The sequence below is a fragment of the Syngnathus floridae genome, chromosome 13, assembly GCF_059516105.1.
Source record: "Syngnathus floridae isolate MCC-2025c chromosome 13, RoL_Sflo_1.0, whole genome shotgun sequence".
Lineage (NCBI taxonomy): Eukaryota > Metazoa > Chordata > Actinopteri > Syngnathiformes > Syngnathidae > Syngnathus > Syngnathus floridae.
Genome location: NC_142425.1, coordinates 3807139 through 3823806, shown reverse-complemented (window position 1 = coordinate 3823806; position 16668 = coordinate 3807139). Strand labels below are relative to the sequence as shown.

Genomic DNA, 16668 nt, shown 5'->3' with positions numbered 1-16668 from the left:
TGGTCCCTGAGTTGTTTCTTGGTTATAATGGTGCGTCCATGGACAAAACCAGTTGAAAATCCCTGATCTAATGTGCTGTAGCACCATCTACATGACCGAGGTAGAACGGTCTCACAAAGCCTTGTTTGAGTATTCTTGCCACTGTTTCTTGACTTGTGTTTGTTGAGTCAGGATACTGCTTAGTGAGGAAGGGAAACAAATGAAAGAAGATTTACCTGCCGGTAATTTCCACATCCAATCAGTATGTTGATTGCTTAATCATTTCAACGTAATGAATGTATGCATGGCCTGCAAATAAATCAAGACCTTTGCTCAAACGGAATCAGCAAGGTTGGCAGAACTTGGCAGAACTCAATTATTGAGTGTAATTGGCCCAGTACTTGCCACATACTTGATATGGAAAAACAAATCTGAATGAAATCGTTTGTTTCCAAGTTTGATATGTTGACCATTATGATTTGGGTTTTGGACATTTTCCACAATAGCTTGTCCATATAACAGAAGGCTAGAGAGGGAATGGCTCAAGCAACAAGGGTTTTGCTCCAGGAACATTTTGGCTACTTAATCTTCCAGTCACGCAAAAGACATGATGAATCTGTTTGGAAAGATTTTATGACCCGGCTAAACAAGTCAGAAACACCGGCCCTTCCCAGCAAGACGAACATACTGTAAATACATTCTGTTTTGCTACCGTTCCTGACATTTAGGGTGCAGACTGTGGTGATTTATGACCGTTGGTAGGCAAAGAGGCAGACAAGCTGTTAAGGTGTGTGTTTGTGGCTTTGTGTTTGTGGTTTTGTGTGTGTGCGCGCACGTTTAATAAAAGTCACAAGGGCTTACTGCAAATGTGTTTACTTTTTACAGGACGTTAAATGCCGTATTGGATAATAAAAGCTTACTTCTCTTCTGGGAGGATAAACACTAAGGAAAAAATAGGAGCTCGGGGTTTTGTGGACGTTGTTGTCAACAAACTCATTCAAGCATGCCATCATCATCAATATTACTATTGACTGTGACAATGAAGGTTACGCGGATCAATTAGAAGTTGTTCCGCGAGTTGACGTCGCCCCCTGCTGGTCGTGCAATGACGCAGGTTGAGCTGCAGTGACCTTGCTGATATGAAAGTTGAAGCAAGCGGTGTAATGAGTAATCAGTCGGAAAAATGCATAATATGCTCAGCCAATCAAAATAAAATTGTCTTGTTGAATATAAGCCTTTTAGCCCCTCGTGCTAAATGTTTCATTGTGTTCAGATTTGAAGGCAAGCATTTAACAAGCGCAGTTCTCTAATCCCATAATTTCTCTGGAGCAGGCAGTGCTTGCGTATTCGCACCGGTATTGACGCTAACCACCGAGCTGTGTAAAACATCGATACAAACAGCACTTGACATTTGCCACGCTGTGTTTTTTGTCTTGCGAAATAAGTGGGGAACATTCACTAACATTTCGAGTTTAATTTGCTCGTTCGCTAATATTTCAAGTTTAATTTGCTCATCAATGTCACGGGCCTTGGCAGGGCTCATTAAATCATTAACACTCAACAATTCTTAGTTTCGGGATCATATGAATGCTTGAAATGACAATCCTTTATGACTGACATGTCACTCAAGTGTCATTATATCAGGACATTACAGCCCTTCAGCTCGGCTGTTGTCTTCGTCTTCTGTGGCAAAGCTTCTGGCCAGCTCATTGCTTAGTGTGTACTGCTGTTTCCTCCATAGGAAGTGCGTGGGCGGTCCTGACTGAGCCTGCTCGGAAGCGTAGATAAAGAACGGGCTGAGCTCGATGGCCAGGGACGACCTCACCAGCCCGACGCCGCCCACTCGCTCCAAGCAGGGGTGGTAAACTCGTCCACTGGTTGGGTGCATGTAGAGCGCCTCGGGCTTGAAGTCCACCGTCAACTTGTCTGCGCCACCGCAGAACGACAGCGAGTCCCGGTCGCCGGTGGCGTCCTGAAGCAGCTGCGTGAAGACCACCGGTCGGTCATCGCAACGCAGGAAGTTCCTCTCTCGCCCGCACAGGGACAGGAAGGGGAAGGCGTCCTCGTAGCGTCCGCTCTGGTTTAAACGGAGGCGACTGAAGAAAAAGACTAGGAACTGTTTGTCTGGTGATACAAGAAAAGTAATACAAAGCACCATCACATTTAAAAACAAACAAGTTTTAAGATAAAAATGCGCAAGCAGATATACGTCGACAGCAGACTAGTCTCAGGTTGTTTATATTTTGTACATTTCTAAATAACGTCAGATTCCAGTATCGAACTCGTTTCTACCTTTGAAACAGGTGACAAAATTCTTCACTTTGGTGTCATCCAGGAACAACTGCAAAGAAGGCCGCAAGCCAAAATGAAGAACATCTCAAAGAACTTTGCATGAGAAACAACCGACGCAACGGTCACCTGCCCTTGGTGGTCAAGGTAGTAGAAGTATTCTCGGATGCGTGGCTCGGGGCTCTGACCCTGCACGTACGCAGCGGCTGTTGTAAGGCTCTTGTAGCCGGTGGGCGTGCAGCGTAAAGCGGCGACACGCTGGCTGACAAGCACGGCACTTGTCCGAAGAAACAACATGAGCTCAACGTAAATGTACTTACACGACTAAGAGGAATCCAACGTGAGATTCGGTGTGACCAGCAATACATGCAGAAATACCCTCATAAACAAACTTCAACTTTGACTCAAGACGTAACCCGGAAATGTTTACATTTTCGTTTTATGTTGACTACCGCCACCCAACGCTCTAAATTAGTATAGCGCTATCGTGCTGTAAATTAAATTTGTGCGTAAAATAGTGTAAGAACATCAATGCTGTGTGGTGAATAGACATGGTATCAGATTTTTTTAGATTCGTACATAAATGTATCTGAACATGAAATACAGTGCTGTCATGTTTTGAGGTTTACATCTGGCGGAAGATTTGATTCACAGCACAAACGAAACAAACTATTTCCCTTAGGTGGGTGGCTAGTTTCACGTAAGTGTGACACCATCGCAAGAGCGAAACACAAGTTGCGTCGAAAGTGACACTCAACTTCGCTGACTTTTTTTTTGTCACTCACTCATTCACGCGCGCACACACGCACACCCAGGTAACATTAGTGTACGCCAGTGTCCTAGGCGTACGTTAACGGGGTTGCCATATTGAATGTGAAAACCCAACCCCTCCCCATTCCGCCTCCTCTTCCGGGCAGGGTGGGGCACCGTCCGCCACCTTCCTTCTTCTTTACCTGGGCTCGCTTCATACGGGACGCCGTAATGGCGAAATAGTTTCATTTTTCCTCGCGGACACCAACTTCACGGTGAGTTTGGATTTCTGACAAATGCTAAACGCTGAGCCACCCACATTGGATTTGGGACACTGCTGACAGCTTTGAGTTTCCAGTAATTGATTTTTGGCGAGTGTTTCCGAGTGGGGCGATTTTTGGTGGGATACTTTTTAAAAACTTTCTAAGAAGTTTTCTTGTAGCGTAGACGTGAGCCGATTTCGTCTGATGAAAGGTTTTGGCGCACCACCACTATTATTTTAGTGGGGTCTTTACATAAGATCACTTCAGGTGGTCGTCGCTAAGCCTCTCACTGTTGTTTGGAGGGAGAGTCAAGAAATGTCGGGGGCGGAGCCGGGTTGCATGGCAAGCATACAGCGTGGATGCACCTGCTGGTCCTTTTACAGCTGAAAGCTGGCTAGTGGCTATCCAGATCAGTCATACAGTGGAGCCTCGGTTTTCGACTACCATCCGTTCCGGAAAGCTGTTCGAGAAGTGAATCGTTCGAATTCTGAACCATGTTTTCCCATTACAAGTAATTACATTACAAGTAATGGGAAAACATTAATCCGTTCCTAGCAAAAGAAACCCGCTTTTTTAAAGCATTTTTTATTATTTTACACCATAAACTGCATAAATAAGTGAAATGGTAATGTATAAATAAATAATATAAATAATAAACTGAATTAATCGCCTAGGCTAGGCTGGAGAATGTATTGCCGTATCTGTAGCAACTCGCTTGTGTGTTTCATTCTAATAGTAAAAGATATCTTTTTAAATTGTGAGGGGAAAAAAAGCACATCAAAACATTTTTTTACCAATGAAAGACAACATTTCAAAGATCATGTGAAAGAAAACAGCAAAAACGTTTAATTAATTTCAAAAAACAAAAACAAAAAAATTCTAATGACAGATAACATACAGTATACGTACTGTATCAAAGTTCGTCTGCAGCAAAAACAGCAAAAACATTTTCTTTCTTAATTTCAAAAAACAAAAAAAACTGCAGAAATTCTAATGAAAGATAACATACAGTATACATACTGTATCAACTTCGTATGGATCAAGCTTATTGTCGATTTTGCCATGCAAAACTCCCGTGCCAACTCTGACACACGCACACCGGACTCATATTTTGCGATTAATTCTTTTTTAAATTCAACTGTTTTGCGCACTACTTTCCTCTTTTCGCCATGATCAGCTTTACTGGTTCCACTTGCTTTCTTTGGAGGCATGATTAGAGCTGATGCAATCCTCAGAGTAACGAGAAAGTAATAACGAACGGAGTCAGTTGGCATGCAGGTCCTCTTGGCTCACCTCGCGAGGTTCAACAACCGAAATTTTGTCCGATATCCGAAGCAAAAAAATCTCAAATTTTTTGTTTTGAATACCGATTTGTTCGAGAAGTGGGACGTTCGAAAACCGAGGCTCCACTGTACTTGCAAGTTCTCTTTCACAAAAGATATACACAGTATGCCATTTTCAAACACAAAAACAGATTTTTTATGTCAAAAGAGTTACTCCGTGATTGGACACAGAAGTAACGGACCAAACTAATCATACTAATTTAGTCACCGCACTGTATGCATGTTAATAATTGACTGTCTCTAAATTATAGTGATTGCTAAGCCAGAATAGAGTCAAGTGAGAGCGACAACGTTTTTCCTTTCTCTTCAAAGTTTTTTGGTGTCCTTTTCATTTCCCAGCAATGAGCCAAGCACCCCGGTCCAAGCCGGGCCACAGGGAGAGAAACGGGGACCACCGACAACCCCGTGACCCACATGATGGCGACCGCTCATCAGCTGACAGGCGAGTACAATGGAAACTTTAATTTTTGTTGATAGCAGCGCAAAAGATTTGAACGAATGGATCCCAGTTGTGTTTGTTGTCTTTCTCCAGGTCATCCTCCCGACCACCGTACTTCGACCGCGATCCGGACCGCCGCCCAGCTCACAGCCATGAGCGTGACGTACCGCGTGTTGAGCGTAATGACTCCAAATGCACACACATGTGCTCCAGGAGAGGTGAGGCTGTCTGCGGAAAGGATTTGGGGCTTTCCCCAAGGCCGGATTCTGATTTCATTCTGCATGCTTCCATTCTGGTTTCTGTAACTCAATACCGTCCAACTGGTTTTCCTGCAATGTTATTTGTCATGCAGATGGGGTATAGTACAAAGCTGCTGTCGAGGATGCAGCTTATGCAATAACTAAATGGGTTAGGGATAGGGTTAGCGTTAATAGTTGGGTTAGGGTGAAAAGTCGGGTTAGGGTTCAACGACTTGCCGTGATTAATGGCTCAAACGATTTTGTAGATAATAACTAGACAGTCATTCTCACAAATGCTTCACGAGCAATTCTCAGTCAAGAAAATTCAATATCCATGCCAATGTTTTGTGCCTTCAGGTATCGTTTTGATTTGCTCTGTGCTGACCAACGGCCTGGTCCTGATCTGCGTGGTTGCTGCGCAGATGGTGACGTCGGGTTTATCCTCCATGGGCGGCCTGGGTGGCATCAGCATCAACTCCAACTTCAACCTGCAGGGCACGGAACTGCAGAAGGTGCGCGAACTAGACATGCGCTACAGCCAGATGAGAGCACCGGGCATCTACGGCGGCATCGCCTTCAGCCTGACCATGGGTGTGCTCTCGCTGCTCTTTGTGGTGGCGGGCAACAAGCCGCCCCACCATCTGTCCCGCAAGCTTCTCTATGGGGCGCTGGCGTTTCAGGGCGTGGGGGCTGTGGCCTATGTGGTGGCCGTAGCTCTCTACCTGCACTTTGTGATCGGTGTCAACGCCACTGACGTTTGCGTGCAGCGCGAGCGGCTGTACGCCCGCAACGGCTACACCTGGATGAACTGTGACGTTGGCGGGGCCGATGCAGCCGTGGCTTTGTTTGGACTCATCACGGCCATCCTGTACACCGCTGGCACGGTGCTCACCTTCCAAACCATCCGTTGGGTGAAGCGCTACTTGAAGGAGCGTAAACGGCGCCATGCGGCGCCGAAACAACCCAGATCAAATCCGCAGAGGACCCCGCTTGGGGCCGAAACCACAGAGGTGTGACAGATTTTGGATTTTGCCTCTTCCTCCATTTAACAAAGTGATCGTTTAAAATTTATGTTGTGGAACGCAAATCGCTCATTTGACTGTTTGTAAGTGCATCAGGATACCTTGGTTTATGTCATCGTGCAGTTTTAGCATTTTTAACCGTTGTTTTTGAAATGCACACATGCTGTGCTTGATTAAAAAGGCAAACTGAGAAAGGATCAAATTTGCATTTATTATTCATATTTGGTATGTTCAAAGTTACGTCTGCGTCATCAACTTTAAAACATTCACGGTCGTTTTTAGTAAGGCTTTTTTGTGAAAAAAAATTACCATGTACAGTAAGACTTTTGTTAAATAAAACAATGTATAGTAAGATTTATGGAAACATGACTCAAGCTTTAAGTGTAAAATAAAAATGTATATATAGTAAGGCTTTTTTAAATTAAAAAAATTAACCATGTATATTAAGACTTGTTTTTATGAAAAAAATGAAATGTAAACAAAGGTTTTATTAAAATAAAAAAAGACCATGTATAAGGCTTTTGTTTTTTAAATAAAACAAATTGACTGTTAGTAAGACTTTTTTTAATGAAAAACATGGCCACGTATACTAAGGCGTTTTCAAATGAAAAACAAAAAGACCATGTAGTATTAACTTCTTTTTTTTTAAGCAAAACAAATTGACGATGTATAGTAAGACTTTTTTTTAATGAAAAAAGTGGCCATGTATACCACGGCTTTTTCAAATGAAAAATAAAGACCATGTAGTATAAACTTTTTTTTTTTTATAAAACAAATTGACTATGTATAGTAACTTTTTTTATGGAAAAAATAGCCATTTCAAATAAGGCGTTTTCAAATGAAAAATAAAAAGACCATGTAGTATAAACCTTTTTTTCACCGTCGGTGATGGAAACGCGCCCTGCATTGCATTGTTTGTTGAGGCAGGCTTTCTTGAAGACCGCATTGACTACTTTTGTACGGTAGATGGCGGTATGCATCAGCAAAAATAGAACATGAATTCGGCAAAACAGCAACTCATTAAGAGGTCAGAAAGTAAATTTGAAAACATGAGTTTATTTAGAAAAGTATTTCTGTGCAGTTGAAATATATAACAGTTCAGAAAACATTCAATGTGCTGGTTAGAACAAGAGGATCTCATCTTCAACATTCATTCACCACTGCAGCAAACCTCAGAACACAAACGTAGAGGAACGGCCTACTGACATTTATACGTATATCATTTATTTTTCTCGCAGAGAAAAATTGCCTGCATTGGTGACTATGTCACTTGAAAGTATTAAACTCCTAGGAGTTAGTTAATATTGTACTAACTCTGACAACTGAGAGACCAAAAGTTATGACAGAGAAGTTGGAACATCCACAAGAGAACTCGGCGCTCAACGTACCACAAAAAGATGAAACAGAAAAAGATGTATATTCTGACAAAATATTCTACGCACCCTCAAGTCTAAATTCTATTGGAAAAGCATTTACAATGCTTCTGAAATGTAAAATGCTCTTGAATTAATACAAGTGTTACAAAAATTGCATTGCATCTTTGTTGCGCACTAAGTTAACAGTAGAAAAGAGTAACATTGACTTATTTTAAATAGTCTCTGGTCCAGACCAACTGGAATCCTGTGAGAAACCAGCGCAAATCAACGTGGACTCCGAGATGACACAGTGGCAGACTGGAAGGATTCCGAGTTAGAGCGGTGTAATGAACCGCTCAGTGGGTTTCTGGTAGGCAGCCGCTTGCTGGTTGTGAGTGTCCATCTGTTGCTGTCGGATGATCTGCCGCACTTCTTCCTCCAACTCCGGCGGAATGATCAGCTGGTCATCGGGGTCTGGCTGAGCGGGGGCGTTAAAGTAACCCCCTTGCTTCTTGAGCGGGGCATCCGCCGCCTCCTCAATCAGGTCTTGGTTCTTGCCTTGGCACGCCACAGAACCGTTGGCTCGAGCCCGCCGGCCCAGAGGGCTGGAGCGGGTCTCCCCGCTGAGGCAGGGGGAGGGTGGCGTGACAGGGGGAGCCCAAGACTCATGACTGGAAGCCACACTGGGAGGAACATCCGTGCCACGCGGTGGGGGGCCGTGCAAACTGTGGACATCGGCCTCGACCTCCACTCGGCTGCCGTTGGAGAAAACCCCCGGGATGGGCTCCTCGTCCTCGCTGTCGAGCCCGTTGTCAGACGACTGCCTCTGGAAGCCACCGCTTGCGCAGGCGACCCAACGCCCGCCGTTTCGCCCCGGCAGGCTCAAGTGGCACGACGGCGGCTCGGCTTGCGGCGGATCTTCTGACGACACAGTGGAGCCCACCTCACTGCTCAACTCTGATGCACTGAACTCACTGCTAAGCTCGCTGACGGTTCCCGAGGAGGCTGGGGGAACCGCCATGTCGCCGCTCCCCAAGTAGGGCTGAGCGTGTGCACGTGCGCCCAAACCGGGACTGTGAGGCGGAGGCAGAAGCTCGCAGAAGCAGCAGCAGTCTTCGCTAATGCTGAGCCGGACCACCACAGCGCTGAGGCTGTCGGAGCAGCCATAGCTTTGAGCCAGCGTGACCAGCTTCTTGGCGGCGGCCAAGGCATCCGGAACATTCCGGACCGCTTCCACCGCCTCGCTGAGAGACAACATTTCCCACAGGCCTCGGCTGCCCAAGAGGAAGAACTCATCCTGTGGGGTGAGCATCACCGTTGAGACGTGTGGCCGGGGGGTGACGGACGGACACAGAAAGGAATATCCCATCATTCTGGTGGAGTCGGTTATGCCGTTGACTTTATTGTCCTGCAGAAAGAGAAGCACGAAGGCCCGAGTTAAATGCGCAATCTCGGCTGCAGTTGATAATTGGTTTTCATTTTGGTCGCATAGCTCCGCTAACTATGCTGTGTTGACGTTTACATGGAGGATAATACGGGGATCCTAACACTCAAAAGTCGAGGCGCCAAGCACAGCTAGAACAGACTGATGGAAAAACCAACGATGACAAAGTGTAGGAGCCCCAAAATTACCAGCGCACAGTTGAGGCTCACCTCTGTGATGATGGCGTTATGTTGTCGGACCCTCTGGCACTCCACCTCTTCTTGGACGGTGTGGATGGCCGAGAGCGGCACGGCTTTTCCATCTCGGCACAAGACGGCTTGGGATCTGCCCACGTTGGCGGCTTTCAAAGTGAAGCAGCCGCTGCGCTCGCCAGGAGGCGCGGGGGCATGTCTAATGTGACACAACGCCGCCGACCCACCCAGTTTTTGGCCCGCCGTGCCCAGTTTCCTTGGGAAGATCGGTGCAGAAGTCACGCTCAGCAGAGCACAGCTGCGGAAATGTTGGCTGTTGCCTACCGAACGTCTACCTTTGCATGGTGAGGAAAGTGTTGGTCATGTAGTCTCCCAGACTCGGGCCTCTTTGGAGCTCCTCGGCTAACACGTCTCCCATGGTGCACTGCAGCAGGTAAGGCACCTCAACATTTCTGTCGCCATCAAAAACGCCATACAGTGCTTCACGGGCTCCACAGAAGGTGTCCAGCGCAAGCGCGGCCACACACAACCTGCCACGAACAAACAAGTTCCATCCATCTTTGCAAGACATGCGTAACATGAAAAGAAAAAAGATGAAGCGAGAAGCAAAAGGACTGACTTGTTTTTGATTCCGGAGGCTTCAGTGTATCCGTGACTCCAGACCGCCGGAGCTCCATGACGCTCGCTGGCGCTGGGAGCGGACGGGGACGGATCCACCCTTAAACATCGGATATTACTGCAGAGACACCGTGTGATTTTGTGAGTCTTTAGCTAAAAAAGAGAATGGAGGTTTCGTATTGGGAAGATTCCTACTTGAGAATCTCCAAGCTCTTGTGGTCCAAGTTAAGGCGGGGATTTCCCTTGAGATCCAGCTCCTGCAGTTTGGCGGGAAGTGACTCTGGTAAGGTAATCTCCGTCAGTTCGTTGCAGCTCAGGTCCACACACTGACGGTGAGAACAAAGATGAGGTTAGACGCGGCGGGATCTTTGGCTGGCTGAAACCGACGGATACCCAGACGACAACATTTGCATTGCTGACTGGCTTTTCGTCGCGTGGTGAGGTTGAACCTTGATCTCGGGCAGCTGCAGGACCTCCGGAAAGGCGCTGATACAGTTGGAGTGTGCAGAGAGGCTTTGCAGACGGCGGCAGCTCAAGATGGTGGTGGGCACGCTCCTCAACCGATTGCCACTCAGGTCAAGTTCTTCCAGACACTCCAGTTGGGCCAGCTTACTACAGAGAGACAAACAGATCAAACTAAGGAGCTACAACTGGTTTCCAAAGATGAAAGTTTTGCGTTGCTAGCAAACAACCAAAAGGTCCTCCTCATTGAGTTTGGCTTTTTTTGTTTGTTTGTTTACCTGGCAGTGAAGGTCTGCAGCTGGTTGTAAGAGAGGTGAAGAACTCTGAGGTTGCCATGTCCGCTTAGGAGAGGGACACACGTGTCTGTCAAGCAGTTGTTGGTGACATAGAGCTCCTCCAGGCTGCTCGACGTGTCCTCCGACGGGCTCGCGGCAGGGAGGCTCTCCAGCTTATTGGCCGACGCATTCAGATAGAGCAAGCTGAAAGCGCCAAACGTACAATCGGCATGATAAAGCAAATGAAGAGAAAGGCAAGCGAGGCAGCCTGTATTCACTTCTGGGCTTTGATGAAGAGGTTGTTTGGAAGCTCCTTGAGACAATTGTGTTGCAGGTCCAAGATTTGGAGCTGGGAGGCCTCCAGGCCCTCGCCCAGCTGGCTCAGAGCATTCCAGCCTGCTAGCACCTTCCGGAGGCCGCCGTTGGATAGCAAGCTAGGATGTACAAACACAATCAAGCTCACTCTCTTTGGAAACTGGAAGCTACATCTCACTCAGTCAACAACAATTTTTGCATTTGGATCAGAGCGGTGCTAAATGTTCTTTGATTGTGTGACGACCCGTTCACGTGGCTGTCTCCCTCGGTTTGCTTCCCACTGTCACTTTACAAAGAATCTCACACTCGATTACACGTAGTTGATTCCTTTTGCTTCGGCTATGCTGTTCAAGGCTTGGTTGCGTTTCATGAAAGTATTTGTGTGCGATGCTCACCGCACGGGCAGCTCGCTCACGGAATTGTGATTGATGTCCACAAGTTCCAGTTTACTGCTTTCGCATACCCAAACCGGGACAGCACTTAGCTTGTTCCTTAGAGAAAACAAACACGAGTCAACATTCAGCTAAAACCAAGAACATAGGCCAAAAACCCATGCTTTGTAGCGAGTCTCGGTACCAGGACAAATCCAGAAGAGTCAGATTCTCCGGGACAGGCCGCACATCCACTTCTTGCAGCTCTGTAATCATGAAGACAATATTGATGAATCAGCAACCTGAAACAAAGTACGCTTTGCGGCCGCACCGTACCGTTGCGTGCGGCATGCAGGCTCTTGAGGGCGTGGCCGCTGACTCGCAGGACGGCAAGTCGGTTTCTATCACAATAGAGAAGCTCCAGTTTGCAGAGAGCGCTGACATCCAGCTGCTGCAAGCCGGTGTCCCTGAGGTCCAGCTGCACAATGTGCTCCAGCTGCTTCGTGTCTCCCAGCGTCACACTTTCAAGCCGGTTCAGCCTGTAGTAGCAGAAAATCACCTTGGAGTGGATTATGCGAGCTTAAAGTAGACGGACGGCGCCAAGGAGTGATTTGGACAGATTTCTATTTTTAGTCGCTACGGTATAAAGTAGCATCCGAAGTCTACCGCATACTTCAAATTTTGGTCTCCTGAAAGTTATAGCGTTTACCTGAGATCTATGTGGCGGCGAGCACACAACGGCTGCGGTCCGGCCATGTGCAAGACCGAGATTCGGTTTCCTGCCAGGCACAGTTTCTCCATGTCTTTGATCTTCTTCAGGACAGGAGGGATGCAGGTGAACCAGTTGAAAGACAAGCCAAGGTAGACCAACGCCTCCAAGGTGCCCAGCTCAGCGGGCAGTGCAGTCAGGCAGTTGGCGTCCAGAAGAAGCGTCTGCAGGCTGCCAACATTGCTTTTGGGTTAATTGACAAAAATGCAACGTCGCTTTTCCCGCCTTATTTTCTCTCGAAACATGCTACGGTCAACTCTGAGAAAGATAACTGAAAAATTATCTTCTGACATTGCTACAAAAAAAGACAACCGTGGCCCAGAACACAGCCACAATCAACTGTGCTCTGAGAAGCAAATCTTTCGGCTGACCCTTTTTAATCATAATAATTAGCAGTGAGAAAACAAAGCTTCAAAATTACTTCATGAATCAGTTTTTTTTATTTTTTTTATTGCTTTCAGTCTGGTCAACTTACTTTTGCATGATTCCAACTTCCACAGGAAGGGTTGAAATGTAATTTCCCGACAAGTTGAGCTCAGTCAGTGACGTGAGGTCACATACGGCCAGTGGGAACTCTGACATTGCGTTATTGGACAAACTCAGGGTTCTCAGTTTACAGAACCTGCAAGAGCCGCAGCGCTATAATCAATAATCTCATGACGCGTTGCGTGTTACTTTAGGACAAGCAATCTGGACATTTGACATGCTATCAAGGTGCTGCAAACTCACCTGGTAAGTGCTGAAAGCCCTTTGTTCATGGACAGGAAGTTGTTTTTGAGATAGAGATGTGTTAGGTCCTGACTGTGAAACAGCTGAGTGGGCAACTCCTCCAGACTGCAGCATGACAGGTCAACAGAGTTCACCCGCTGGGACGCAATCTGACTTGGCCAAGGACGGACACAACGAGCAGGGTCAATTGTCTACGATCGTTTTCAAAGGACGCTGGCTTGAAAGGAGAAAACATTTGAGAAGGTCAAGCCTCACCTTAGAGGCGGTTCTGTGCCAGCAGAGGTGCTCGGTGTAAGACTCATAGCTGATATAGTAGGTCTGGCTCTGGGGGCCTGCTGAACTTAGCGTCAAGCAGTGGCTGTGCCGCTTCACCTCCTCCACCTGCAATCAGGAACATTTTCAAATTGCATCTCGATACAAGTTTCCCAAGCAGAAGCAAAATAAAAAAACAAAAAGATGCAAACGCTTTTTTAAGCGCGTCACAGACGACAATACGGATTGCATACCCTGCCTCCAATGAGAGGCAGCACGTGGATCTTGCCCGTGTGGGCGTGCTTGACGGACGACACGAGAAGGCAGGTTCCGCTCAGCGTGACCTGCCGTTTGGACCAGCGGTTGACAGGCAGCACCGGCTTCCCTTTGCGCACATTGAATACCCCGGAAAGCTGCACACGCTCCGAACCGCCCGCGCTCCGAGGCTTTCCTATAGAGGGACCAGGGCTCATTAATAGAAATCCCAGATCCCACTTTATCCCCCCAAACCAAATTTATGTTGGAGTACTCGTCGATTCGTAGCACTGACAAAAACATTTCGGGAGGACAGAGTATCCAAGTATGCCTCGACCTTTGTGTCGAGAACACAAATTAAATCAAATGAAAGTCAGAAATTAAAAGAGACAACAAAGCAAAACATCGACTCATTTTTCACAGTACTCACCAAAGTAGAAGCGAATGAGGCTGCCAATGCCCGCATTCATTCCCTCCTCCTGGACCCTCCACGGGTCTTCAAAGCCCAGGTTGCTCAGGTATTCATTCAATATTTGTAGAGGTCTCTCGTTGTCGCGCAGACGTCGCACAACGCCGCCATGCAGCTGGACAAAGAGTGCTGGAGTCGGGTTGCTATTGATCTGCTCGGGCCGCCGTCTGCTCCCCGCATCGATCTCCGGGTCGGGTCGCACCGACGCACGGTCACTTGGAGGCCCTGTCTGAGAGCTGCTGGAGCATTTGGAGGTGGCTTTTGCCAGTTGAGGTGAATTCTTGCCATCGCCGGCGACAGCCTCGCTGGCGTCTCCCAGCAAGCCGATCGGTCGCTTTGGAGCATTTGAGAGGTATGCGGTTGACGGTGGGTCTGCGGGAGAATCACCAGCTGAGCGTGTCGGAGAAGAAGTGAGCTCCAGCTCATCGGACGAGCTCTCAAACGGATCGGGTCCCTCTGTGGCACTGTCACAGTTTGGGCTCAATGCCGGCGAGTCTGTAGGCAAACCTGCGACTTCACTGAGGGAGTCCTGCTGCGGCGTGCTTTTGGGTCCTCCCAGGCTGAAGTCCTCACAAGTACTGGTCTCCAAATCTGATCCAGAGTACGCGCCACAACAATCGCTTGCACTAAAGTTGACTTCCAAGCCAATGTCGTTCAGGCAAAGCTCTGATGAAGAGTTACTTGCAATTGAATCACCTAAGAAGAGATCAGACTCAAAACATGGTTTCGCCTGGCTGTTAAACAGCAGAGCCTCATTTGCTTTTGTCTTCACGTCTGTGGGATCTGATCTAGCACTACGCGTGTCATCAGTCTGTCCATGAATATCTTTCTCAGTTGTTGTTTGGCAAGTGACTCTTAGGACACCCTCGCTCTTATTTGCTTCCAGCTTGCTGACCACCTCTGCGGCCAGAGTGTCTACTGTGCAAAGCACTGGCCTTGGGTAGGTGGGCAAGAGCCAGTCGTGGACGTGAATGCAACCCCTCCTCAGGTCCGATCTCACCCATCCCTTGTCGGAGGCCAGGAGCTGCTTGGATTGCTTCTGCCTGAGGAAGGTTTTCCGATCCAGACTCAGGGTGCTCAGCGGAGAGGCTGAAGGGGCGACGCCGGCCGCCTCGGCGGAAGACGCGCTGGGAGAGGAGCTGCTGGTCGGCGGGCAGCCCAGCGATAGATTCCGCTTGTGCCGCTGCCGTCTCTTGCTCAGCAACGAGTTGCTCGACGTGCCGCTGTTGGCCGATGTAAGGCTGTAAATGTTGCCCGTCTTCGCCGAGGGCATGTTGATGTTCTTGACCGCACCGCCGATAGCGTTAGCAACTTGGTTCTGGTAGATCCCATTCCTGATGGCAATCTGCAGAAGGGAGGTGGCCGCCAGTCCCTTCCCTGTCAAGAGTTTTGCCTCGGCGCCTCCAGTCGCCTCGTCTTCCCCGATGGACGGTCGCTTGGCAGCAGACAGCGCCGTAAATCCGCTCGATTTGGCGTGAACGCCGTCATGATTACACTCTGGCGTCCACTGTGGTGTTGGCGAAGTCGAAAGAGCGCCACACTCGTGTTCCTTCACACGTTCCATCCCCGTGAGGCGCAGTTAGCGACAGCTTGCAGGTGGAGGGAGGCTAGCCTTGATGAGCGTCGAGCTCTCCCCGTTAGCCTAGCCTAGCCCGGGTGCTGCGTGGTTCTGCCAAATACCTCGTTGGGCCACATCATCCCATCGTTGCAAGCGACCGTTAGGTAAGCGGCGCGTTGAAGATTTTCGAAAGCGATCCTAGTTTGTTGCCATGGAAGCCAGCACAAGAAGGAGAGTCAAGCTGTCCTGCCTGCAGACGGATGAGTGACGGGCGGCACGGCAGGGCAGGGCGGGTCTCACTGAATAGAAAGTATGGTGCGTTCAGGATCACACCGACGCTCGGAAATTTGCAAGTATGGGGAAAACAGCAACGTCGGACAGCAGGAAAAAAGAAAAGAAGAAAGAAAAATCAATATTCGCTTATTATTTTTAACATTACATAGATTTTTTTGATAGTCACACCAACAACAAACATCAAAACTAGAAACATCCATGAATTACATCAAGCATTGCTCAGGTTTGACAAATCCCCAAGTGGGGGCACTGTTGTGCTACAATCTTGCAATGTAGCGTCTCATCAGAAAATAAGTTAGATTTCGACTTGACAGGACTTTAGATTGTTGTTGCAGTGTGGTTAAAATGAGAAACTGTGCACACTTTCAGTGTGTCTGCCTCAAGCTGTTCAAAATAGTCGTTTTTATTTCAACGGGGATATACACCTGCTATTATTTGGTCTTTATATTTGACATCTACAGTGAAGATCAAAGCATTCGTGAGCAAAACATGTGTGGTCCAAGACTGGACTAGTGTGGCAAACTGCAGCAGAGGCCTGTTCAAGAATGTTGTTTTTGACCACAGGTGGTTCTACTTTACCCCTTCAGCCCACTGTGAGCCCGCCTCATCTCGTTTCTATCTCCTCATCTACACTGCACACTCGAACACTGGCTTCTTCTGCCTTTATCAGGCAAAAAGGAGCTCTTCTCGTGCCTTTCAGGTTCAAGTGGCAGGTTGCAATTTGTCCAAGCCCCCCCCTTTCAGTACACAGTACACAAGCCACTTGAGAGACCGCCCCCATGTTTACATTCTCTTCTCCATATTTGAGCAGCTCAAGGCCTTTACACAGCATGCTGTTTTCTCATTGGTGACCTCATCTGTGCAATATAATTTTTTTTTTTTACCTGGTTGAGTATGTGATGTTGATTGAACACTGGGTAGATGGTCACCCTTTAACCTCACTCTGGCCCTGAGACACCAAAAAGTATGAGTGCATAGTTACACTTT

At 47.7% G+C, this 16668-nt stretch overlaps 3 protein-coding genes across 5 annotated transcripts; 1 reads left to right on the top strand and 2 right to left on the bottom strand.

Annotated features, from left to right (window-relative positions):
- Positions 1-1438: 1438 nt before the first annotated feature.
- c13h8orf82 (chromosome 13 C8orf82 homolog) lies at positions 1439-3093 on the bottom strand. 2 transcript variants are annotated; one of them, XM_088393247.1, is made up of 4 exons: positions 2589-3093; positions 2398-2457; positions 2272-2320; positions 1439-2103 (listed from the first exon to the last, which is right to left on the bottom strand). In XM_088393247.1, the coding sequence occupies exons 1-4, from the start codon at positions 2634-2636 to the stop codon at positions 1628-1630; spliced, it is 633 nt and encodes a 210-aa protein (XP_088249373.1). In that variant the 5' UTR covers positions 2637-3093; the 3' UTR covers positions 1439-1627. The 2 variants fall into 2 exon arrangements, with proteins under 2 accessions (XP_088249373.1, XP_088249372.1); XM_088393246.1 differs by having other exon boundaries at positions 2398-3092.
- Positions 3094-3133: 40 nt separating this feature from the next.
- On the top strand, positions 3134-6876 carry LOC148388157 (MARVEL domain-containing protein 3). Of its 2 annotated transcripts, none has more exons than XM_088393245.1 (4): positions 3134-3293; positions 4964-5066; positions 5157-5281; positions 5725-6876. In XM_088393245.1, exons 2-4 carry the CDS (start codon positions 5039-5041, stop codon positions 6316-6318), a joined length of 747 nt encoding a protein of 248 aa, XP_088249371.1. In that variant the 5' UTR covers positions 3134-3293; positions 4964-5038; the 3' UTR covers positions 6319-6876. The 2 variants fall into 2 exon arrangements, with proteins under 2 accessions (XP_088249371.1, XP_088249370.1); XM_088393244.1 differs by having other exon boundaries at positions 5660-6876.
- Positions 6877-7360: 484 nt separating this feature from the next.
- LOC148388156 (PH domain leucine-rich repeat protein phosphatase 1-like) lies at positions 7361-15703 on the bottom strand. The gene is made up of 17 exons (XM_088393822.1): positions 13791-15703; positions 13360-13556; positions 13109-13234; positions 12854-13002; positions 12600-12746; positions 12065-12295; positions 11692-11894; positions 11561-11621; positions 11380-11475; positions 10948-11103; positions 10673-10873; positions 10382-10544; positions 10128-10258; positions 9934-10050; positions 9650-9844; positions 9333-9570; positions 7361-9087 (listed from the first exon to the last, which is right to left on the bottom strand). The coding sequence occupies exons 1-17, from the start codon at positions 15391-15393 to the stop codon at positions 8014-8016; spliced, it is 5088 nt and encodes a 1695-aa protein (XP_088249948.1). The 5' UTR covers positions 15394-15703; the 3' UTR covers positions 7361-8013.
- Between the last annotated feature and the right edge of the window lie 965 nt (positions 15704-16668).